This window comes from Alnus glutinosa, chromosome 1 (genome assembly GCF_958979055.1).
Source record: "Alnus glutinosa chromosome 1, dhAlnGlut1.1, whole genome shotgun sequence".
Classification (NCBI taxonomy): domain Eukaryota; kingdom Viridiplantae; phylum Streptophyta; class Magnoliopsida; order Fagales; family Betulaceae; genus Alnus; species Alnus glutinosa.
Window position 1 is genome coordinate 42,978,842 of NC_084886.1, and position 26,043 is coordinate 43,004,884.

The 26,043-nt window shown below is 36.4% G+C and overlaps 2 protein-coding genes and 1 non-coding gene across 3 annotated transcripts; all 3 read right to left on the reverse strand.

Moving 5' to 3' along the window:
- Positions 1-7,979: 7,979 nt before the first annotated feature.
- Positions 7,980-15,648, reverse strand: LOC133882644 (folate-biopterin transporter 1, chloroplastic). The gene is made up of 9 exons (XM_062321854.1): positions 15,294-15,648; positions 12,143-12,378; positions 11,810-11,874; positions 11,549-11,711; positions 10,416-10,564; positions 10,075-10,326; positions 9,789-9,957; positions 9,589-9,681; positions 7,980-8,471 (listed from the first exon to the last, which is right to left on the reverse strand). The coding sequence occupies exons 1-9, from the start codon at positions 15,550-15,552 to the stop codon at positions 8,175-8,177; spliced, it is 1,683 nt and encodes a 560-aa protein (XP_062177838.1). The 5' UTR covers positions 15,553-15,648; the 3' UTR covers positions 7,980-8,174.
- A 1,080-nt stretch (positions 15,649-16,728) lies between these two features.
- On the reverse strand, positions 16,729-16,889 carry LOC133858958 (U1 spliceosomal RNA). Its single transcript, XR_009898631.1, has one exon. It is a non-coding gene; the product is annotated as a U1 spliceosomal RNA (small nuclear RNA).
- Positions 16,890-21,452: 4,563 nt separating this feature from the next.
- LOC133882655 (FCS-Like Zinc finger 8) lies at positions 21,453-24,077 on the reverse strand. Its single transcript, XM_062321863.1, has 3 exons — positions 23,231-24,077; positions 22,239-23,123; positions 21,453-21,863 (listed from the first exon to the last, which is right to left on the reverse strand). The coding sequence occupies exons 2-3, from the start codon at positions 23,099-23,101 to the stop codon at positions 21,758-21,760; spliced, it is 969 nt and encodes a 322-aa protein (XP_062177847.1). The 5' UTR covers positions 23,102-23,123; positions 23,231-24,077; the 3' UTR covers positions 21,453-21,757.
- Positions 24,078-26,043: the final 1,966 nt, after the last annotated feature.

The window sequence follows — 26,043 nt, forward strand, 5'->3', positions numbered from 1 at the left end:
TAATTTTAGTTTATTATTTGGTGGTGAGGAAAACACATAAAATCTTTTGGTCATAAAAAGTTGAATGTGACACAAGAAGAAAATTGACAACTTGACCTTGAGGTTGATTACTATGTATTCTTGCAATAATGCAAACGACTTTTTGTCATATTAAAGACGAATCAAACATGCATGTTTTTCAGTAGAGAAGGTGTGCTCATGAGACAAGTCAAATTGCATATGTGAAGTGGGTTTGCCCAAATGAGAAAAAGACATGGACATAAAATAAAACCTATAGATGTTGGCATGTTGCCTTGTCCAATCCTATCCTCCAAAAAGTTTTTTTTTACATGCAAAGTTTAGAAACTCTAAGCCTGTTTAATGATCAAATTTTGTCATCATGGGAAACATTATAGCCCCACTTCACTTTTTATGCATGTCCTTCACTATTTCTTTTTATTTTTTTCTTTTTTTTCTTTTTTTTTTTTTTGCAAAAATTACATTTACTCCCGTCAAACTTACTTTCAAATTGCAATGTCCTCTAACCTATAAAAAGTCACAATTAACCTCCAATCTACCTAATCTCTTTGGTTAGCCCCCACCATTAGGATTTTCTGTTAACTTAGATAACAAACGTATCACGTGATCCATACATAACATAAAGTGCCCATTATCCCCGATAAGATGTGTAACCATTATCCTCGATAAGATGTGTGAAAATGCAATTTTGTCTTTAAATTAAATAACTTCTCTAGCTGTGTCCTATGGTTTGGCCGTGGGTCTCTGGTCGTGTGTTACCTATTTTCTATCGAGTTTAATTGAAAAAAAAAAAAAAAAAAAAAAAAAAAAAAAAAAAAAAGCTCTAATAAAGGGGTTAATTGAAAGGATTAAATAGTTTGAGAGGTTAATTGTAAATTTTTAAAATTTGAGAGACATTATAACTTAATTAGGTATAAATTTAAAGGAAATAAGTATTATTTTGCCTTTATTTTTTTAAATGACGTGATACTGAGGGTATCCTAGCGTCATTGAAAGGGAAGCAAATTAACAATTATTAAAAAATGGGATTCTATATATTTTTCCAAATTTTTGATCCTGTGGTTGGTTTTGTCCTGCTTTTCCTCGTGCTACAAAGTCCTTATACCAGCACAGTAGATCTTTCGATAATGTTCCCTCAATTTGGCAAAACTTCACGAATTGGGACACGCGGCCAATTACTATTGGCCCCATCTCATTAGCATGAGTTGACAATTCCAATGGCGTTTTACACACCGCGCCCCCACCCCAATATGTCTCGTGGGAGTGCACAATCATATTGTGCACGTAACAATCACTCCCCAATTATTAGAAGAAAAGGAAGCCGAGTTATGGTGAGGATAAACTTGTGAAAATTCGTATTCGACCCTCCAAATAAGGGCTAATTAAGCTTATGCTAAGGAGAAAGGACATGTTTGTAAATGCATTTTAGAGAGTTTTTTTTTAGCACCTCGGTCCTATATTGGGAAGAGATGAGTAGCTTATAAAGATACTCATAAGTGTTAAGTCTCGCATTGCTTAATTATTATATGAAATTTTGCTTTAGATGGGGTTTTAAAGAAACTTTAAATTAACTTAGTCTTTTTGGGGTAATAGTACAGATTTGCAAAACAGTTTTGAGAAGTGTTTTCTTATTGGGTTTACATTTGAGAAAATATTTTCTAAAGAGTATTTTTTTAAATAGTAAGTTAGCTCATGTTAAATCACCACGTATTTTAAAAACTTAAGTTGGTAGTAAGAGATGAATTTAATCATTTAATTTATATTTTAACACTTCCGCTTATGTGTAAGCTTAAACTCTATGGAGTAATTCTACATCTCATATAAATGTCCATCAAGTGTACATCAAACAATGAGGTGGCTTTTAAAATCACCATCTGATCAAATTCACCATTTGATAAATCACATGCTCAATGGTGATTTTAAAAGCCACCTCATTATTTGATGGACATTTATATAACATATAGAATTACTCTAGTAAGTAAGGCTCACCACATAGAAAACGTAATTGAAATGGAAAGAGAATGACGGAGACAAGATTTTAACCCAAGACATTTGATCTGATACCGTGCTAAATCATTATTTATCCCAAAAGTTTAAGCTAATAGGAATTGATGAATTTAATCATTTAATTTATATTCTAACTGCTCTTAACCTTACAAAATTAAGTACATGTTTTGTTAAAATATTCCTACAACAAGGAGAATAGAAAAATTTATTAAAAAAAAAATTATTTTTGAGTTTTGAGGAGTACTATTTTGTGTTTTAGATTATTTGTTAATATATTTATCTTGAGATATAAACAAAAACAAACGTTACTAAAATTGGGCTAAAATTTCACTTTCGGCATTTCGTTGCTTAATTTTGTATAACCAATTAAGCTATTAAAACTGTCAGGTAGAATACCAATTACACGTCTATTTATTGAATTCTATTTTTTTTTTTAAGCAATAAGGCAGGCGGGGGCGGGGGCGGGGGCGGGGGCGGGGGCGGGGAAGACTAACTGTAATTATTCTATCTGAGCGTGGCCATAGTAGCATCTGTCCGTTGAGAGCCACACAGGAGGGCCTAGATTTGTATCAAATCAATTCTTTATTTTAAAGTTTTTTCTGGTAACATTTTGTATTGAATTGATTCTTCTGCTCAAGTCTTTACAAAATTACAATTTTACCTTTAAATAAAAAATTACAAAAAAAAAAATTGGTGGTGGCCTTCACAAAAGTTAGCGGCCCTTCATTTGTAACACATCGGTTTTATATTGGGAAGATAAGTAGTTCACATAGAGAGTTAGTGGTTTATAAGAGATGTTTATGGGTGTTAAGTCTCACATTTCTTACTTACTATGTGAAATTAGGCTTTATAAATGATTCTAAGAAAATTATAAATTAACTAATCATTTTAGGTGGCAACGCAACTATAACTAGTGTTTTTTATTCAATCGTTGGTCTTAGGGGTGTCACCATCACTTTTTTATTATTATTATTTTTTTTTTGGGTACTATTTTATTTGGAATTATAATTGTAATTTTATAAGAGCTCCATTAAAAAAGTGGACATATTTTTTTATGAAAATGGACAGGTTGAATGATTTGATGTAAGAGGTTATTACAATAAGTTTTAAGCTAAGTTTTTCCCCACATGAATCGATTTAATAAAAAATTAAATTAAGGGACCAGTTTAATATATATATATATATATATTTTTTTATTTGCTAGATCATTTAGATTAGACTTCCACCCAATAGATAGGCCACCTACTAATTGTAGCCAAAATTGAAAAAAAAAAAAATCAAAACAAAAACAAAAACAAACGAACGCAGCGTGCACAAACTCCCATCTCACCAAAATTCAATCATGTAGAAGGGGTAGTGGGGCTAGCTCACTAGCTACTCATATAAATGAGTCTTGCAACTCGTCTCTTATGGTGCTCGAATTTCATAAGAAGAATCCCAATTCCTTTTCAAAAATTCAGACAGCCTAATAATCCATGATACTCATTCCTTCTTGATGGACTAAAGACTGTATCATATTTTATTTGTAGCTCAAATATGACCATCAAATATGTCTCTAATGAATTAGTAAAGAGACATCCTCTCATGATCATGGTAGCAAAGTTTAGCCTTTTCATAGATAATGTGTAGTATGTTATGCAAAATGGGTTAGATTCTGTACATGGGGTGGTTGCAAAGCTCCATTTGGAGTGATATTTGGACAAAAAAAAGGTGTGGCCCAATTGTTTGTTGCATCTGTTACTCTTACGACTGAATTATAGCAAATCAAGGTTAACTAACCATAAAATTACCACCACCTTTTCCCTTTTCTTTTTCCCTTAAATCTAGCAGTAATTCAAGGCATTTTTTTGTCTGATTCCATTTGCAGGGACCTCATTCCACGCATCAGGATCCTCCCCAGTTGATTTTCAATTGGAGAAGAGCCGGTCCTTTATACATAGGGGCATGTATAAAGGACCGGCTCCTCTCCAGTTCCTCTCAACTGGAGAAAATCCTGGTCTCTCATCCACACATCTAGATGGAGTTAAATTTTCTGTTCAAAGAGGAGGAAGCAATAAAAATTGTCGGGAGCTTATGAGAAGGATTCTGCCCAAACATGACGTCCCATGCCTGAACAACTTGCTCAAACAGGTAAACCCTTATTCGGGCTACTGCCCTCTTACATCGAGTGCCCAATAACAAGAAGCGGTGATAATAAGAGGGATTGATTAGCATAACTCGATTATTGGTTGATTAGACGTAACTTACTTTCTTGACCAAAATCTTCTCAATTTGATGCATAACATTTTGACCATACTTACAAATGATGATTAGCACTTTGACAATACCATTATGGCAACAAAAAGAAATTAAAAAGGTACCAATCGCATTAACAAGCACACTGATTGAATTTGAAGACGAGTTTTCAAGCTATGTTGGGCTAAACGTACAATTAACCAGATTAAGATGATGATCTCGTTGAACTGAAAAAGACACATTGATATGATCAGTGGACCATATATATATATATATATTAAGCCTTTAATATTGTATTAGCTGAAGGCATCAATTACTCCAAAGACTTATATACAGTTTGTCTTCCCCATGAGGATTACTAGAATATATGGGCTAATTATTAAGCTTGTGTTATCCACACTCCACAGAGACAAGCCATGGCCAGGGCCCAGGCATGTGGGGTTCCTCAGCTTCAAGTCCATCGTAACCACGTCTTAGTTTCAGACTTTCAGTCACGGAAAGTCCAGTCACTGTCGTGGGAGTGCTTGCCCGGTAGATGTCCGGCAATTCCAGTGGCCACAGTGATGTTTCCTATTGCTGTCTGAGGACTGAGGAGTGAGGAGTGAGGGGTCACAAGCTGCTTCAAAGACTAATATAATATCTATCCTATGGGGCTTAATTGGCTTGTGTGAACGGTCCTGCTGCATTAGTGCATTTATCCTGGATATATAGTGGATATGGGTTTCCTTTTATAGTATGCCTCATTCTTCCTTTTCAGTAACTGGAACTCTGCAATAACGCAGTCCAGTGGCGGACCCAGCCTAGGAAATACGGGAGGGCCAAATTGAAAGAAAAAAAAAATTGGGGGGGTAAAACTAAAAAAAAACAAAATTAAGAGCAAAATTTTATATTATTATTTTTTTTTTTGGAAAAAATTTTGGGGGTTGGGGGCCAGGCCCCCCTAGCCCCCATATAGATCCGCCACTGATGCAGTCCCATGTAAAAGTATGAGCGGACCCCGTCTGCTCAGGTTGGTGCGGGCGGCCCGAGCAGGTGGAGCCGGAGTCGAAACCCATCCGTGCTCTCACGTGCCATGCTCTATTGCATTAATTATTGCCATAAAGTAGGGGTATTGCATGAGATCATGATCCTTGAATAGCTAGCTACACTCATTTTGCATTGAAATTGATATGTTTAAAACGTACTGCTAGTGCTAGACCTTATCGTATTTTATTTACTTGCTCAGTTTCATGTCTGGCTCCTTGAGTTGGCTTAGCTCATACCAATAGCTTCTTCCCATGGTAAGCCAGTAATTTGAAAAGGTGAAAACAAAAGAGAACCAAATTCAGTTGTTTCAATATTTTGTCTGGTGGACTATTATATGTTTTTTGTAATGGTGCATTGGAATAGCACTATATATATATATATATATATTGTTATTATAACAGCGTACAATAACAATTTGCTTTTAACTTTTTCTGCATAATTATTCCTACCTGGCTTTTAGCTATGTATCCATTGTTCAGAGGGTCAATGATTTCTCACATGTCTTAAACGTATAGTGGAGTTTGTTCAAAAAATTAATGCTCTTCACATGGCATCCCACATGCACTTTCTTGCACTTACTCCAACCATGGATTCCTCTCCCTCCCCACTCAACCAATCTCATCTCCCCCTCAATCATTTGACACTTGCTGCTCATCTTTTTAGCCTCGATCAAGATTTTCTTACGAGTACAACATGAGAGTGTCTACAGTTCTCTGTCAGATGGTAATCTAATCGATCATCATTTCTATCTATTTCTGTGCTTCATCATCATCATCATCATCATCTTTCTATTTTCTAATCAAAATAATTGATACAAGGCTAGAAGGAGCCAAGCCAAGGGTTTTACCAGAAAATATGGCAAATAAGAAGCTTGGCAGGCGGCAGCAGACCCCATGAATTTATTACTCCCCCCATATCAGCAGCAGTCCCATCTCTCACAACTGAATTTATAAATTGAAAGCAATATATATATATATATATATGATGAACTCATTGGTTTCTATGAATTATTTGTTGGATTTTGTTTTAGGTGGGGTATATTTTCAATTATTATATATACTGAGATATTTTTTTGACCTTTTTAAATTAATTCAGCTTCAATCATTTGAGACTCCTGACTCGACAACATATTTCAGCCCCCAACTGCCTTCCCATATGATTCATATGAAGGCTTTTAGGATGTCGCTCTTGAATACCCTACAGATAAAATCCGACATAAATTAAACCAAATACAATAAAAAAACACAGATCACCCATCAAACTCTGCTTGATATTGGACAAAACTAATGTGTTCCATGCAACATGAGACAATAGACAATATATCTTAATCTGATCGCTCTAACCTACGGGTGGCACTTCGTATTCGCGTGTTGGGCTATCGGGTCATATAAAAAATTGTTCGTCCTAATTTAGTCTAATATACCAAACTTTTTCCAAAACAGAAAGTGTATGATTGGAGCATGAATAGTCAGGGTGAGGGGGAAACCTAAATCATGAAATATCATATCATATGATCGATGCAGGGAAACCTAACACAACCGTTGGTGGGGTTGAAGTGGGGATCCTCATCATCTTTGTCTGATTCTTGGAAATTGAAAAATTGGATTGGAACAGATGACGTGACACAAGTTGGGATGTATCTGAGCCCACCTATGTGGACGGCACAATCAGCTATGAAGTATCCTTTACTAGTTTCCATGAGTCGCCTTATCTTAATGAGTGTTCTTTCCACGTTGTTTGGTCAAGATTTAAATCTTTTGATTGAGGGACAGTTTAAGTGCTCAGAGTTTATCTGTAGGTTAATTAACGAGGATAATCTTTTGGTTAGCTCTCTGCCCTTATTACCAAAAAAAAAAAAAATTTGTCTCATGTCGTGAACATGAGGACAATAATTAAATCTTATTAAAAAGATATTTATATTTATATTAATTTTATCAAATACATCCCTTGGATTGCTGACAGCAGGATAGGGTATGAGACTGCGTGGTTTATTAGCAAGGGCAATTTGCTATTCGAGTAGGTGGCCAAACAGTTCAAAATTAATTTGAACGGTTGAATTTCATGTGGACTCTCCTCTTGAAGATCCCAATACTTAGAAGTTTGTGTTAACATCTCTCGCAGTGGGCCTTGCCTATATGGTCCCAAGGTTGAGGGTATGATCGATCAACTCAGTTAGGAGTGTGATCTCTCACGACTAAAATAGAAGGAAATTGCGGATGCCAAAGATCTCTTACAATTTCTTTCAAATTATATGAATTTAAGTCATTTCTTGCATCGAACAACATAAGAAATACTAACTACTAAAAAGATGTCATATTACTAATGAAAATTTAATATATTTTTATCAGTTTCTTACACTTTATGTCATATAAAAGCTTTAAGCCAAAAGTCGTCTTTTGGTTTACCAAAGAATACGCATTTCTTCAAAAAAAAATAAAAAAATGACTACCCCTCGGTAACATGCCACCTTTTTAGTATGTACCATTTTCCAAATCCTTTGATGTAAGAAACGACCTAAATTCACATAATTTTATAATCAAATAGTGAATCTGATCCCACTTTTGATGTCCCATTCCACCTCATTGTCATGATTCTGGAAACCCCAACTCAAAAAAAATAAAAAAAATAACCATTCAGCAATAGGATGAATTTACTGCAAGTGAAATCCCTCCTTGAGGTCACTACAACAGCAATCAACCTTGAAATTTCATTTCATACAGAAAATAGCATGAAAAGCATCGCGTAATATTTACAAACTCTCTATCTGTCTTGTGAGCAACAGTGGCGCAAAAAGTTTTCAGTTCTGTCAAGGGCTCAAAGAAGATCATCACAGGATGATGCATCTAACCTACGATGGGTGGAGATTCCACCAAACAATTAAAACTTAATTAATTAGACTTCATCTCAATATCTTCAATCTCCTTGCTGGCATCAGGATTATCCCGTGGAAGGAGGCCAAGGAGCGGCAGAGGCAATAATGAGCTCAAATTGCAAAGGATTATCAAATAGGTTAAGTTGTCAAATCTGTCTTTAGTAACACCAAAAACCTGGGTCAGACCAGCACCTATTAGCCCCCCAACAACGCTTCCTCCATTTGATATGGACATGAGTGTTGCAAAAAGTGTGGCTTCCATTCCCTCTGGACATAATCTCGCTGCCAGCACAAGAACAGGCATGAAAGAAGCCTGCAAGAAAATTAGCAATTAATTTCATACTAGAATCAGTAGCAGCAAAAAATTCTCTGCAAAACAAGCAATAAAATAGTTGAGCAGGAAGTGGTTACTATTAGATTCATCCGAACAAACATAAGCAATGTGTTTTGGGCATTAAGCGTCACAATCTGCCGTGGTTTTTATAGTTAACTATCTTACTTGCTAACAGATATCATGCCTTAAGAGTCAAATTACTGAAGGACCATGTATCTCCACCGGATGGAAACAACCTCTTCTAGTTTCCCTCTGGGGTTCCATTCATTTAGTTATTAATCTTTCCAGAAAGGCATGAAACTATCTCGAAAAAGGTTTAAACCAAACAACCTAAAGAGTCATCCGAACAAACATAAGCAATGTGTTTTGGGCATTAAGCGTCACAATCTGCCGTGGTTTTTATAGTTAACTATCTTACTTGCTAACAGATATCATGCCTTAAGAGTCAAATTACTGAAGGACCATGTATCTCCACCGGATGGAAACAACCTCTTCTAGTTTCCCTCTGGGGTTCCATTCATTTAGTTATTAATCTTTCCAGAAAGGCATGAAACTATCTCGAAAAAGGTTTAAACCAAACAACCTAAAGAGTCATCCGAACAAACATAAGCAATGTGTTTTGGGCATTAAGCGTCACAATCTGCCGTGGTTTTTATAGTTAACTATCTTACTTGCTAACAGATATCATGCCTTAAGAGTCAAATTACTGAAGGACCATGTATCTCCACCGGATGGAAACAACCTCTTCTAGTTTCCCTCTGGGGTTCCATTCATTTAGTTATTAATCTTTCCAGAAAGGCATGAAACTATCTCGAAAAAGGTTTAAACCAAACAACCTAAAAATGCATTGAATGTTTCTTCAACAGAACCAAAAGACCTTCCTAGCAAGCAGTCACTGGAGAGAGTTCCAGGCAATTCTCCAACCATTATGCTCTGGAAACTTCTGCCTTCCAAATTAAGGAAAGTGGCATGCATAGAACAGGAAGTGACATAAATCATCACATTAACTACAACAGAGTTATAGCAAGAGTCAAAGAAACAACAGTTTTAACCAAATTATGCAGAGAAGTAAAAAGGTAAAGTAAAAATGAATCACCTGACCAAGAACTGTTAAAATCAAAGAATCCCCAATCGCAAACCACTCATCACTTATACCAAACTTCCGATTCAATCCCGTTACAAGGAAAATCTGAACAAAAACCAGCAATAGAAAAACAAAAATAAAAAATTGTCCATAAAGCACACTCATCCCAAACGCTGTTATAAATAGCCTTAAAAGTGAGACATATTACAAACCTGAGTCATCCCAAGAGCTGAACCAAAAACCGTTGTTACAAGAAAAATCTTCTGCAACTGAACATTCTTTAGAAATCCATTATACAGTCCAACACCAACCAGTGACGCCACTGACGTAACAAGCTTGACACGCCCCAAGAATTCTGGTGTGAAACCAAGTTTATTTGTGCTGTGACAAATTTTAAAAATAAATTAATAAAATCTTGTTGCAGATTTGAGGTAGATGCTAAAAATTAATTTAAAAAGTTAAAAGTAGCCACGAAACAAATTAACAGGCTGAACATACGTGAAGTAAAACATGGCAGAGTCTGACTGTGGTGTTGCCTGCCACAGGAATAGAAATATTGTTGGAAGAAGTACACTGGGCTGCCTGACAGCGTCCCACAACTGAATAATGTTCTGTTTTGAGCTTTCAAGAAAGCTAAGACTGGCCATAGGAAGATTATGCCCTCTTGCTGGAAGCACAGGCTGCTCTTTTACAAGAACAGCAACCGCAGAAGTAATCAGTGGTAGCAAAGCCGTGACACCAAAAACAAACCTGAGACATTAAAATTGTAACCAAAGTGACTGCTTTGAATGATCATCAGTGATTGGACAGTACATCCATACAAAAACTATATTAGGTACCTTACACCATAAGTTTCCACCAGGGAGCCACTAAAGTAGGAGCTCACAATTCCACCAAAAGCCGAGGATCCCCAACACAAAGACTGGAGAGACCCAGACATGCTTTGTGATTCACCACGAGCCCTTTCGACAACCATTGAATCTACAACCTAAAACATACTTCAGTTTTTGGACATAATTTATGAAGTTGTGCCACAGAAATTAAGAGTATGAAACACCAAAGGTGCAATTTCAAAAACAAACAATCCAAATTGCCCTCCCTACCTTAGATATAGGCTGTCAAACCCTCCAAGACGGATGGACCTCATAAAGGACAGCCAACTAGATGGCTATGTCCAATCCAGTATTTAGGTATCAAGCCTAGCCATCATTTACAAGTAATGTCCTTGGATAATTGTTTTCCTCTGACCTATTCAGCAAATGATAAGATCTTTGGCAACATGGGCCATAGACTATTGATCTTTGGCAACATGGGCCATAAACTATACAATATGGAATTGTAATGACCCAGAGAAGAGTACTAGCCACATCTACGCTATCACCCCAAAATAACTAGTCAATGTGGTGCTTTCCTAGAATCCCTTATAAAACTCAATTTCACCTAGTAACTAAACAATATGGGACTTAACACTCATGACTATCTTTATAAACCACACACTTTATGTAGACTACTCCTCACTTTCCCAATGTGGGATAGGGGTGTTACAAACTCCCCTCTTAAACCCCTCACGTCCTCGTCAGGGCCACGTCATGCAATGCTCCAGTACTACATGGTCTAGCGTTACTAGGTGGGTTTGATACCATTTGTAATGACCTATAGAAAAGCACTAGCCACATCTGCGCTATCGCTCCAAAATGACTAGTCAATTTGGAGCTCTCCTAAAATTCCTTATAAAACCCAGTTTCATCTAATAACTAAGCAATGCGAGACTTAGCATTCATGACTATCTTTATAAACCACCCACTCTATGTGGGCTACTCTTCAACTTCTCATTGTGGGACAGGAGTGTTACAAGAATGCCTCGGCTTCCGCCATTTGAATTGCAGCACATAAGAAGATATAGCTTCCATAACAATCAACCCATACACAACAACTAACATGTCTGACACAGTAATTTAGAAGATATACTTACAACATCAGAGAAAGCTACAGAAAGTGATCCTAGAAGTATGCAGAAAGCAGCATCATACTTGCTGTCGACAAAAGTGGCCATCAAACTCCATGAGAATGCACCAAGAAGTCCTGATAAAATCAGATATGACCTTCTTCGGTAACCAAAAAGTGGGACGGAATCGCTGCAGTGACCAAACAATTCTTTAAATGAAATTTATTTATATATATATACTTCCTAATTAATGGGAAGGAAAATTGGGGAGAGATAATAGAATTGCACCTAATAAACCCATACAGAGGCTTGATAAGCCATGGTAATGCAGAAAAACCAGATATGACAGCTGTCTAGTCAACCACAAATAATTTGTTAGTCCTAGAGATATTAAAAGAAATCTAATTAATTCACTTATCAAAAAGATGAATAATTCCAAACTTTTAAATAACATGCTGCATAAGCAGAAAGTACTATAAGAACACCAATCAAGATAACACACCAATGGAAAGGGTTCACAATTTACTCTTTACAATCACACGATTGAAGGTACAGGGTATAAGTATATCTAATAATCTAAGTTTCCTATGACAACCAATAGAACAAATTAAGATGACATACCTCTGCAGGATCTAGATGCAAATCGTCCTTTAAGTAAAAACTGACTGCAAGCCTCGCAAGGCCTAAAACACCTTGTACAAAATATACCATAGCAACTGCAACATTATCAGGGGACAAATCCACCCCAAAGCATTTTACACGACTCATTCTATATTTGTTCTTGCGCAGAGCAGTTTGAGTAGAAGAGGACGTCTCTTCATCCATATTTGTCACTAGCATATCCCCTTTTCCTGCACCTGCATCAAGCACACATATAAACAATAAGAGAAACAGAGGCTAAGGACTGTACGGTTTACGGGAACAAGACATAAGATCCTCTTCGCCTTGGACTATAGGGTTTATTGATGGCCAAGATGGTGATTAAAGAGTCCCCTTCCAAGAACAAAGAGTCACAGCACTCCGAGATTGCAAGATTTACAGCTAACAAGGTTGCATGAGCTTCCTCCATGTTGGCATCCATTGAAGGTAGCCAGCTGGTGATGGCTAAGACAATGGCTCCATTGGAGTCACCGAGAACGGCAGTCACAACAGCAAACAAGGGTCTAATAGCGACATCGAAGTTCATGTTTACAGAGCCTAAGGGTGGAGGATGCCATATCTCAAGGCCTTGGGAAGAATTCTACCAAACCAAAACATGAGCTCTGACCATGAGTGATATTTGCTTCAGAGTTGCTAGAATATTCTAGATGACACTTGTGGATCAGCTGGTTCCTGGCAAACCAAATTTGTTCCATTGTGATTGCTGCTGTGATTTGGAACTCAAAAGAGTCCCTTTTTGATATGGCAAGTTGACCATGAGGTCTTAAAAATGTCTTTTATTAAGGATGCCATGGATTGATCTTGGAATGCAGTAGTATCGCAAGGCAATTTTAAATTTCTCCAGATGATTCTGGCAAAAGAGCATTCGAGAAAGATATGGTGCAATGATTCTGGAGGACCTTGACAGATTGGACAGAACCATAATTCTTGATCAAAAGAATGAGAAAATTTGCCTAACTTATCCCTTACCGGCAGGGAGTTCCAAACTATCTTCCAAAGCAAATGTTTAAGTCTATGTTGAAGCTTCAAGCTCCAAAGACAGTTCCAGTCAGCTGGATCCAAAGAAAGAGTTCTAGTTTGGTGGGATTGAATAAGCATTTCATGGGAAGATTTCTCAAAGAACTGTGCAATGGGAGGAGCCCAAATCCAACGATCAGGAGTATGAGAAAGGGGAAGGTCGATATTGAGAATTTGTTGAGCTGAATAGGTGTCAAACATGTTGTGGATAAGAGGGATATTCCATGTTCGGTCTACAGGATTTATAAGGTCAGAAATGTGGAGATTTGGGGGATTCAAAAGATTGGTTTTGGGGTTTGGTTTAAAGCCAGCCAAATATGGTGCCCAAGATGAGGACCGAATATTTATGTTATGTCTCCTAAAATATTGCCCAGCAACCACCCTTCTCTACCACTTGTCTATTCTTGAGAACACCCTTCCACAACCAAGATGATCCAAGATTGATAGGGGATTCAAAAAATGCCCGTTCCTCAAATATTTAGCCCTTAAAACTTGAATCCACCAGAAGTTTTGACTAGTTCACAACTTCCAGCCCAATTTAGCCAGCAAGGCTTTATTTTGAAATTCCATTGTTTTAATTCCAAGCCCTCCAAAGGATTTAGGGGTGCAAATGCTGCTCCAAGCAAGGAGAGTGAGATTGTGTCTTTTGACTTGGGGGAAGCCCTACCAAAGTTTTCTCAAACTTGACTCAATATCTTGACATAGTTTTTGGGAGAAGGAAGAGGGACATGGTGTAGGTGGGAATTGCATTGGCAACTGTTTTCATGAGAGTAGTTCTCCCTGCTTGAGAAAGGAGTTTTGCCTTCCAACCCAAGAATCTATTCAGAAGTTCGGATTTGAGATCTTCAAAGGCAAGCTTTTTGTTCTTGTGGATGAAGAGTGGGATTCCAAGGTATTTGGCCTTGGAGGGGATTTGGTGAGGATTTAAAATGGATTAGATGGCTGTGGCGGTGGAGGTGAAGCTATTGCAATTCTTGCTGATAAACAAAGCTGATTTAGTGAAATTGACCTTTTAGCCGGACCAATTGGAATATTTTTCTAAGCAAGATAAGATGGACAAGGCTTCAGAATTTTTTGCTCCTGAAAAGATCATCAGATCATCTGCAAAGAGCAAATGAGAAATAGGAGGGCTTTGCCTAGAGATTTTGATGCAATGAATTGACCCACGATTTTCTTCCTTCAAAATTAGTCTAGAGTGAATTTTGGATCCCATAATAAAAAGAAAAGGATATAAGGGGTCTCCATGTCTGAGGCCACAGTAAGGGAAGAATTTGCCATATGGAGAGCCATCCAAAAGAATGGAGAAGGTGGCAGTGGAAAGGCATTGTTGGATCCAATGAATCCATTTAGGGTAGAAACCAAGCAGGGTCAAGATTCTTAAAAGAAAATATCATTCCATATAATCAAAAGCTTTCTCCAGCCAGACAATTCTGCCATTAAGAATTAGATGGAAAATTTAACGGAATGATCTATTTGTCACGTGGTCAAAATCAATATCTTTAATTATGACAAACTTAAAAATTTAGGCCCGTATCTGTCCCAAGGCCAAACCTCAACGACTTTTGGGAAAATTTTCCTTTCTTAAACTAAAACTGTCACCCTAACAACATTTGCATTCTATTTTTCTTTTTCTAAGCAATTTGAGAAGAATCTTTTTCTGAGTAATTTGAAGAGGAGTGGATGAGTTCCATTAATCCAACATTTCCATCAAATCAAAATCTAGAGCAGTACTTATATCCATCATCACCATTGCCTAAACCAAATTATCAAAGCCAGTAAGCCACCAAACAGCTTCCATTGCATCATCATCAAATTTAAACATTAACCTCCCAGTTTTTGGATGCCTAGAAATCACCAGAAAAATAAAAGTACACTTAAACACCTGACACAATTCCAAATTCCAAATTTTCCTTCTTTTTTTTTTTTTTTTTTAATTGATAAGTTACACACGCAGCAGATGGGGACTTCAACCCACGACCGCATCCTCACCTTGCTATAAAGAAACTACCATTTGAGCTTCATTGGTTCACAATTTTTCATAGGAACCAGACAACCTTCATGACTATCTCATATACATAATACAAGGAAAACTTACCGATTCTGGAATCTAAAAGGGGATCGTCTTCCTTTTCCAGCCGGTGAGACGGCTCCGGCACCGGAATAGGAACGGCGAAGGACATGCCCTTCTCCGGAAGCTTCCGACGTGGTCTCCGTCGAGTCCTGTGTGCCCCGGAAACGAGAGCGATGGGTCTCCGTGCAATCTGAGAGAGCGAAGGAGAGAAAGAGATGAAGGACAAAATCGGGTTTTGCGAGGGTAAGCTTGAGACCGAGAAAAAAGTCGACGCCGATGCCATTTACAACAGCACTCGAGATTACTATAATACCCCTATCGAACCATTAAAGTAGTGCCTTTGAGTGCTAAAAGCCTGCTAGGTGGGTGACATCACTGACATGTTCGGGTGGGTTCTAAAACTATAAAGAAGTACCTTTTTCCGTATTAGAGTGGCTGGTGCATGGACACGTATCCGTTGGAGATTGCAAAATTGCTAAAAGCTTCAATGGCTCAAAACCTTTGGGCCAACTAAAATGGCTTCCTCTCTGGACATGGACGTAGACCCAAGGCAATCTTTGTTTCGGATCATGAGAAATAGAGAGCCCAAGCATAGCCTGCCCCTATTTAATACCGAGTAATATTATTTTTCGAGAAATGCAAAATTTTTCAGAATTTTCTTCTAAAATGATGTGTTATAATCTCATGAAATTGAAACACATTTTTCAAAAGGAAATAATTTTTCTACGTCACCTTACCCTATATCAATCCTACACTAAAACACATAGGGTGTGGAACATATGCATGTAGATTCTATATGTGGGTCCCATATACATGAGTTTCGCAGCCAATATGTCTTAGGGTGCGTTTGGGATTGCTATTTCGTAGACAATAAGTGCGATTTTAAACCAAATCGCAGAACATAGATCGTTTGGGAACTGCGTTTTTAAACCAAATCACAGAACATAAATCGTTTGGGAACTGCGTTTTTAAAAATTGCGATTTGAAAACGCAGAAAATTTACTTTTTCAAATCGCAGATAAGATTGTGTTTTTTTTAAAACACAGAATTTTAAAGGTAAATTCGCGATTTTAAAGACTAAACTGCGTTTTTAAAAATCATTTTTTTCGAATCGTACATTTTAAATCGTTATTTTAAATCGTACTTTTTAAAATCGCAAACTCAAACGGACCTTTAGTATAAGATTAATATAAGATAATGTAATATAAGAACAACACATTCCTTTTTCAAAATGATAAAACACATAAAAATGTGAAACATCATTTCATGTAGCTTAAAATTAAGAAAATCTTGACCCACCTTGACTTGACAAATCCATAATTGATAAAATGAATAATTAATAGGTAACTTATCAATTATACACTCTTTTATAAATTTTCCAATTATCAACATTTAACACTTTCAACCCTTGCCTCACTTCAACGAAACCCAGCGATAAGAACTTCAGACTAGAATTGGGCAGGGGCCGCGCGAACGCAGGCCCCCTCTACCACAAATTATGACGTAGGATCTCCCACATTGGGGAGACCTTAGGCTAGCACCCATCCTATGTGCAATGGAAGTCACTAGTCTAGGCCATGGTCCGACTTGATCGACCATCGACCCCGCCCAGGTAAGTATGTTGCACGGCAGCTCTCACTTCCATTATATACAATCGTACCTTCGCATCTTCACTCGTATACTTTCGATGTGGGACTGCTAATGGGCTAAAAGGCTTTTCCCTTTCATATTTTAATCCACGTAAGATAATTAAAAGTGGCTGATGTATATCTCTACTGTTCATTAACTAACCAATAATCTAATTAGTTTTCAGTCACCAATTTTTTTCTCCAAAAACTCCCCTTTTTTTCTTAGTAGTGTAATATTTTAATATCAAGCTTAGAAAAGTCTTTTAGATATAAATGACAAAATATAAAGTCACATTCTAATTACTCTTTCTTTTAGTTTTTTAGTACCCGTCTTCTTTTTCTTTATTTTCTCCTTTTCTATCCAATGGAATGCTAGAAAACTAATTTTTATCTTATTTTACTAATGTGATACCGTTAATTAACCCTTGAAACTTGTGTTTAATAAGATTGATTGGCAGTGTCACATCAACAAAGTGAAATAAAAGTGTAATTTTTAGCATTTATCTTTTGACCATGCCAACTCTTCTGTTTAAAGTATGTTTGGCCATACGATTTTACAAGCCAAAAGTGTGATTTAAAAACAAAAAACAAAAAAAAAAATCTATCAAAAAGTGTGATTTAAAAAAAAAATGTTGTTTGAAATCGTAGAAACATTATACTTTTCAAATCGAAGGCAATGAGTGTGTTTTTAATGGCTAAACTGCTATTTTAAATGTCAAATTGCGATCTTACCAAACGCTCAATACTTAAGGAACCAATAGAGTATATGGTGTGAGTAAATTTATTTAAATTTTTTTTTACATTTTCCTATATATAAGGAATAAAATGACCATATAAAAGCTATTAGGAATGCCCTTTACTCCACACAAGTGAAACTCTGTATAGAGCATGAGGATTCTCTCTGGTTGAAAGTAACTTTTTATTTGAACAATTATACCCTTATATTATAAAGGACTGACTCCTTTCCAATTACTTCCAATTAGAAAGAATCTGGTCCATTATGGAGTGCCCTCGTTGGAAACACAAGTAGCCTAAAGTACGTAAATAAAGTAACAAACTCCTCTGTGTTTCTTTTTATTTATTCATTTTTATTATTATTATTAAGTGGGTTTTTTTTTCCGACTTTTTAAAGCGGGTTTGAAGCAGATGGCCGACGGGTTTTAGAAAAAGTATGATGAAGAGGGACATCACCTCCACACCTACCGTTGGACTGAAATGGAGTTTCATGGGCCAATTGATCAAACTACGTTTGATTGTGTCTTGTCTCTTTTTGCCCACTTGCCAAGGGCTGGCATGCCTGGGCCCCTCTTGTCACTGTCTATACCGCAAATTCTCCACCCTCTTCTTTTTCAACAAAGGGGGCATTTTTTTTTTAGTTTTGATGGACCAAATTTTTTTTGTATACATATGAGACCAAACCGTTCATCATCATAATTATAGCATGTCGTCTTACAGATGGATCTATACGATACCAGATTGATTATGCAGTTGATACCTAAGTTTTTTTGCCGACAGTCGGAGACTTGTCGGGGGGAAAAAAAAACCTCATGATGCTCAAGTTAGCAAAAGGAAAATGTATATTGCTCAAAAGGAGTGCTAAGGTTTTCTCCTATGGAATCTATGTGTACGAGTTTATAGTTGTACTTTGAACGGTGACACGACATTCCCTTAGGCAAAGTTCATTGTCGGGATATGGACTTAGAGCATTCACAGTGGGTTATGTAAAATCTACTGTAAATCTAAAATAGGTAAGCAAACCTCAAAAAAGCCCTCCATTGGATTATGCATGTTAACGCTAGTTTAGATTTCATCTGGATTGGTGTGGCGTCATACTGTTCACAGATGTATTAATATTTTATTAGTTTTTCTTTTCCCTCTTGAATCTTCTTTCTTCGTTGCGTTTTCTCCTCCCCGTTTCATTTCTTTTTCTTCTTCAAATATATTTGCAGCGGTACTGGATCGAGACCCTGAGATCACATCGCCGCCTTCCTTTTCCAATGAATCGTCTAGAGGAACCGGCGGAGCCCCAGCGGCGGGTCGGTGGAAACCATGGGAAGTTTCTGTTATTTCGGTGGAAACCATGAGCCGCCGACGGAGAAGACTCACCGTGGGTTGATTTTTATTTTTATTTTCCGGTGGGTTGATTTTGATTTTGATTTTCGGTGGGTTTGATTTGGATTTTGATTTCCGGTGGGTTTGATTTGGATTTTGATTTCCGGTGGGTTTAATTTTGATTTTGATATCTGGTGGATTGATTTTGATTTTGATTTCCGGTGGGTTTGAGTTTGAGTTTGATTTTGATTTCCGATGGGTTGATTTTGATTTTTCGGTGGGTTGATATTGATTTTGATCGGGTGGGTTGATTATGGTGCGGTGAATTATGGTTGAGGTGAAGGACTTCAGGATCGTGGAACTCGAAGCCATTATAAACAGTGCTTAAAAAAGCAGAAGAAGAAGAAGAAGAAAAAGATATGATGTGGTGAATTATGGTGTCTATGTGATAATTATGCATTCTCTCTGTTTTTGATGTATTCGGATTTTGAAGCTTGAGCTGGTGAAGGTCGACTGGGTAGAAAGTGGTTGAAAACTTGAAAGTGCAGGTCGTTTGTTTGATGAAATGGTTGTGAGAGGTGATTTCGGGTTTATGGAAATGAGTGGGTATGAGGTTTTAACAAAAATAAAAAAATATATATATTAAAAATGATTATTTTAATAAAATAGATAGAATTATAAATAATTGGATGGAGTATAGTTTTAAAGGTAATTATCTAAACTAGCAAAAAATAGATTTTGGTGATGTAAAATAGATTCAAGTTTAGATGATCCAATGAGAATGCTCTTAGTCGAATTACACGTCGTTGATTGAGCTATTAGGTTTTTTCCTCTAGTTGAGTCCTATCGTTTACTCTCTGTCTCCGTCTTACTCCTCTCTATTGGCCTTCGTAATTTGATTGAAACTTACAGTCCGAGATTTCCCGTCACGACTCAAATCTTAGGCTCCTAGGTACGTTTTCTTGACCAAGCCGGTCAAGAGTTTTTATCTAGCCTATCACAAATTAACAAGTACAAAAAATGACAGATGCCACTGACTGCATCTACAAATATGCTCATGGTATGACAACACTATAGAACCATTTTTTCTTGCCATTTGGTTAGGCATTTCAAAGTGGACAAGAAAGCCTAAAAAATCGCAAGGCTACACTGAAAGGCACTAAAACCTGGAACTTTACAATTAAAAAAAGTAAGAGTTTTTGGACAATAAGCATGAGAGGGTTTTTTATAAAATTTACATGTTCGAGCATATTTCGAGCAGCCTCACCTACTTATTAAAGCAGGGGAGCTTTATAAAATCTTTCTCATATATACCATCCACATGGCTAGAGATCCAGATAGCATCATTTGCAGTTGTACTATATAGTTTTGGAGATAGAAAGATACTTCAATATACACAGGATTATTCCCTCAAACAGTCACCGACCTATTCCCTTGAAGTAGTCATTATCAACTCTCTGTCGTATAAAGTAGTGGAACTCACTAGATTTATAATAATTTGATCCAAGGCATGAAAAAAGGGGCATTGATTATTGGAGTCTAGAGATGTAGAATGAGGTCATTTAGAGTATTCCTATAAGATATTTAGGTGAGACAGTTTGGTGAAAACATATAAAAATACGTTCGAGCAGCTTCATTACTTCAACCAAAAAGTTTTGATCACTTATCAAATAATTAAAATATCATTAAATTCGTTTTCTGTCTTCATTTTTTTAAGTTTTTTTTTTCTTTTTCTTTTTCTTTTTCATATTGCCTATTCTCTTCGGTCATCTGACTCGTCTCCCTTGTAATATTTGATTGTTAAGTAATGGTTTGATGAGAAAACTTGAATAAATTTTTTAATCTTACAGTTTTTGAAGTCTCGAGTTGTTTTAGTTAGTTGAGTTATTTTTTCCTATGTTTTCTTAGCATTCAAATATAAATGTTTTGAAATTATAATAGGAAATGCTCTATTTTCCAAATTTTTATCTCTAAAAGTGGTTCCTCAATGATGTGTCATCATCCCATAAGATGATGACACATTTTCTAAAATGAGGATGATAATACATTTTCTAAAATAATAGATCACATGAAATGTGATACATTATTGAACCAAATTTTTTTTAAAAATAAAAAAATAGAAGAAGAAGAAAGAAGAAAAAATAATTAAAAGTATGACCATTAGAAAATATAAACATTCAAAAAAAGATTATAAAAAAATAATAAAGAAATCTGAAAAAAAAAAATTATTATTTAAATAGAATAATGATAGTAGATAATTAAAATGATCAGTCTGTTCGGAAGCTTTAAAAAAATTGATGACTAAAATAGAAAAAAATAATTTTTATCCATTTTAACTATAAAAATTTAGTGAGGCTGCTTCAAGAAAAGAATCTTAATTAATACAGTAGAGTTCATTGGTCCTTTGTGCTTAATTATTAGATGATTATTTTAAGAAGAACAAAAGTAATGTGAGCTTTAGTCATATATCATCATCATCACAAAGTATGAAAAGACAAAAATCTGTGGACAAACCCAACAGGCCAACAACATAATATTACCTATTCAACAAAATCAACTCTACAAAATCTAAAGCCTTTCAGTCCTCCTTACAGGAAGAGTATTAACAGTAAAAAGCTAACAAGAGGAGAAAATAAGTGAGAAAACACCAACAAAGGTTCAATTTTCCAGGAAATTCAAGTACCATCCTTGTCTTTGAATTGGACAACCGATGATATACAAAGATTACCCCTATGATTTATGAAGTTGGCATTTTCTTTTATGTGGTTCTTTGGAGAAAAGCAAGATTAATGGAGATTCAGAGACGTATCAGGAACAAGCCCCATAGTCATCATCAGGTTCCAATTTATCCATTCCTTCCTCCAAAAGCATCTGCTGTTGGCGGCATTCGCTGCTGCAGAAAGCTTTCTCACCTCTGCAAGAAAACAGATCGATTAGATTTGAAGCTCCAAACTTTCGCTTGGTCTGATAACCAAAGACCAAGAAAACGATTTGAAGTATATATATATACATCAGCTATATAAGACACAACTCAATATAAACAAAGCTACAGAAAACGATTAACCATATCCAAGTCCAGGCCAGTCCAATAGTATATGGATCATATGAGTAGATGTTTGCTATAATACAACCTGATTTAAGCATAATTTCCTTTCTTTCTTATTTCTAGAATAAGAAACCACCCTGCTAACAGAACAAAAGGTCCCAAAACTTTCACAAATTCACATGGATAATTTCGAAAGTATCTAATCAGCTGATTTTCTGCCAAAAAAAAGGAAACTGGACCAACCTGTACATGTAAATGTCCTTTCCCTGACCAAGATTCTTCTTGCAAGAATAGCAGATGCTGAGAAAACTTGCAGAGGGAAAGCTGGACGACCGGTCGGCAATGAAAAACCCATTTTCTTTTCTGGAATCAGAGAACCCAGCACGACCACAGCTGCTCTCAACAATGCAGTCCTCAAAAATATGAGTGGTTCTGGGATTAGGACCATGAGATATCACACAAGTGTAGTCCTCTGAGAGCTCCATTTCAATTGCAGAGAGACAACCCATGAAAACCCGGGAAGAATTCGGAGTCTCCATGCCCGAATTGGCAGACCCAAATGCGGATTTCTTCGCTGGTGACTGAGAGAGGCCGGAAGAAAAAGAACCCAGTTGAGAACTCCTCGTCTTGGTGCCGAAATTGGCCGGAGATTTGGGCGATTCAGCCGGAGAAAGAACAGAACTTGGCGGAGGAGGAATCTGAATCTTAAGATTGGAACCAAATAGAACCATTCGGCTTTCAGGATTGGATGGTTTTGAATCAGTTTTCTCTTCATTGAGAGCATCCACAATGGCTAGGCCAATGCCTTTGGAGTCCAAATTGTCCCAATGGCGTTTGATTTCAGGTTCCGGGTTTCTGGGCGTGTTTGTTTCGGACCAAAAGGGGTTTCTGAGACCAGAGAATGGCTTGCTATCGAGTATGGAAGTTGGGCTCATCACAGAATCTGTTTCAGAGAATGATTTTTGAGTGAAATTAGTGAACAACCTTGTAGAAATGAAGAGGGATGAAGTGGGTTTTCTGTATTTGTCTGTGGGGGATGGGAGAGGGCTAAAGTCTGCCATTAGAGCTTGATTGCTGGTTGTTCCTCTTGATCTCTTCCTCAGCATAGCTCAAAATCTTATACTCCCACTGCAAATAAAAATAATAATAATAATAATAATCCAAAATTAAAACTGTCCTCTTTAAATCGAGAGAGAGACACAGAGAGAGAGAGAGAGAGAGATGTTGGGACTCACCTGAACAAAGTTGTGATTTTTCTTTAAATTAGAGACTATTCGAGAAAAGGGTGGTAGTACAGTCAGATCCTCCACCATTCTGAGGAAACCCAGAAACCAGAAAACCCGAAAGAGGCCCCATGGAACCAGACCCAGCTAAACCTCTGTCACCTCCATTTCTGTGACCTTTATTTCTGAGAAACCCAATAAAGAAAATGAGAAAAGGTCACTTTTTTTCCCCGACTTTCTCGCTCTTTCTTCTTCCTCTCTATTTTTACTCTGGAAGAATCACTCAGGGCTCACAACCGACATGCAAAGAGACCCTCACCAGTCGTGATCAGAAGGACCAGACGTGCATGCACCAGACAGCATTAACAAAGAAGGTTTTGTATTTTTGTTCCTTCTTATGGCTTGCTTTTCCTCCTGCTTTTTTCAGCCTTATGTATTTTGTGCGTCTCTTACCGCTATTTCAGCAAAACTGGTTTCAGTTTCTACCACCGAAAAGGGACAAGGACCAAAAGTTCACAGATTATAAACTAGGCCTCAAAAACCCAGCATGAAAACAAAAAACACTCAAGAGTTATCACTGCCCCTCTCTCTCTCTCCTTTAGTGGGTTGTCTTTTTGCAATGCTTTTTTAGCCACTAACTGATCAGTTTTTCATCATCAGTACTGAAAAATCGCATGAAGTTGCAGGGAAGACAGACACACGCACACAGAGAGAGACAGACGGAAAGTGATTGTGGGCTGTGAGGGGTAGTTGCGAGTGATTTTAAAGACGCTTGTGCATGGGAATCAGTGGATTTGATAAAACCACCCAACCCTGTCATATATGGTGTCATAGAAATGGCAGTTTTTCTCTTTCTGTTTTTTTCTCCAAGAATTACCGATATAAATTTTCTCTCTATCTCTGATGATGAGTGAGGATTATTTTCTCGATCGGCTATCTCTATCTCTCAACATCACAGGAGGATCTGCGAATATAAAATACACGCATAGAGTAAAAGGCTGACGAGGCTGGCGTACCGTCCATAGCTTAACCAAGATGGTCTTCTCCAAATGTTTATGTGGCTTGTGATCGGCTCAGCTTGGAGAATTTTGGATTCATATGGTTAATTTATAAAATCATTCCAATAAATATGGCTATAATTGATTAAATTTTTTTTAAAAAAATTATTATTTCAGTTCTCAAAATAAAACATTAGACTAATGTTATATACTGTACCTAATATATAGGGGTGTGTACACACGGGCAAATATTAACCGCTCGCATTCGCTGTCTGTATATGTAAAAAGCAGTTTTATGCTGTGCGGATCCACGCACTCTTTATATATAATATATATTATATTTGATAAATTCACCAAGATAACATCGTTTTGGATTAAGTATAGGCTGTCTTGTCAAATAATATATATATATAGGCTATGTGTACATTTGTTTGGTTTGTTGTGTTACTTTCTCGTATAACACTTGGCCAAAAATGCAAAAGTAATGTGAAATTAATATATTTTGAAAATATTATGGCTTAAAAATTTTAAAACAAGCCCAAAATACTAAAAATTGATATCCACAAGGGGTAACTCAATCGGCTGGGGACTACGCCTCAGGAAGCAGAGGTCACTAGTTCGAATTCTTCATTCCCCTCTTGTGTGGACATGTCAACCAAAAAAAAAAAACTAAAAATTGACCTAAATTATTTTCAAAATCAATTAAAATATGTTTCACTAGAAACCCAAAGAAGGCCTCAAATACTAAATAGACTCGTTACATAATATGCTGATAGCAAATAATAATTATAATAACCACGCGGATGTAATTAGTAAAAACACGATATAAGTATCAAAAAGTAATATTTGCATACTAATATCTCAATATGCTATCATGACACTGCCGATCCACCTTTGAATAAACTTTGTGAACAAAAATTAAAAATTAAAAATTAAAAAAATAAAAATTTAATAGTTAATTGATACTACCACATCAGCATAGTGCAATATTGGTGTGATATATAGTATTACTCAAAACATTAACTAACAATTCAAAACATAACATTTTTAAAAACACATGACAAAAAATACTTCTTAAAAGACATCGACAAACGTATCTTTTTTTTTTTAAGTCCATTCCAATGACTTAATTTAATAGAGTTATGTTATACTTCATACCACAATCACAATATGCTCATGTGACGTGAGCAAATAGCTCTTATTATATTTATTTATTATTTTAACAACGGTTGATCTAATGATTACTAATCTCGTGCCACATTAACATAGCGTGATCATGGTATTAAGAATAACATTTCTCATAGTAATACCTCCACATTCATATGCACGGGCAGAGCTACCACTCACCCTAAAGAGCACTAATCTCCCAAAATTTTTAGAAGGTTTCAAAAAATTTAAATATATCTCTAAATTTTATTTTATTTTATGGATTGGACCTCCTAAAAAAAAATTTCTTTAATTTTTAAAAATTAAGATTCCACCACCCCGTTGGTGTATGCATTGGGCGTGGAGGCCACCTACCCAATTCAACAGTCTCCTCCTTAAAAGAACAGATTCTTTAGGTACATCTGGGGTTAATTTCATATTTAAATAACAATGAGGTTCAATCATGTCTTAAAATGCATTATTACAAGTTAAAAATTAGTGATGGCACTAATTTGGGATTTTGTCATGAATTATACTCTCTCCCTCTCTCTCTCTGCTCTTAGTGAAGAGGATTATGGTTAAAAATCCACCGTTTTAATAAATACTAATTATATAAATACACTCAGAATTTATATTCTTCTATATAATACTTTATTATATTTCTATTAAAACCCTTTCACA

Bases quoted from the DNA above. Each gene is read 5' to 3' on its own strand.
- LOC133882644 (XM_062321854.1), bottom strand. From the start codon at position 15,552: ATGGCATCGGCGTCGACTTTTTTCTCGGTCTCAAGCTTACCCTCGCAA. The intron at 11,712-11,809 runs GTGCAATTCTAT...TGGTCACTGCAG, and splicing joins CCTCTGTATGGGTTTATTAG to CGATTCCGTCCCACTTTTTG. The intron at 9,682-9,788 runs GTTTGTAATATG...GTTTTTGTTCAG, and splicing joins CAGCTCTTGGGATGACTCAG to ATTTTCCTTGTAACGGGATT.
- LOC133882655 (XM_062321863.1), bottom strand. From the start codon at position 23,101: ATGCTGAGGAAGAGATCAAGAGGAACAACCAGCAATCAAGCTCTAATG. The intron at 21,864-22,238 runs GTTGGTCCAGTT...GTTTTCTTGCAG, and splicing joins AAGGACATTTACATGTACAG to AGGTGAGAAAGCTTTCTGCA.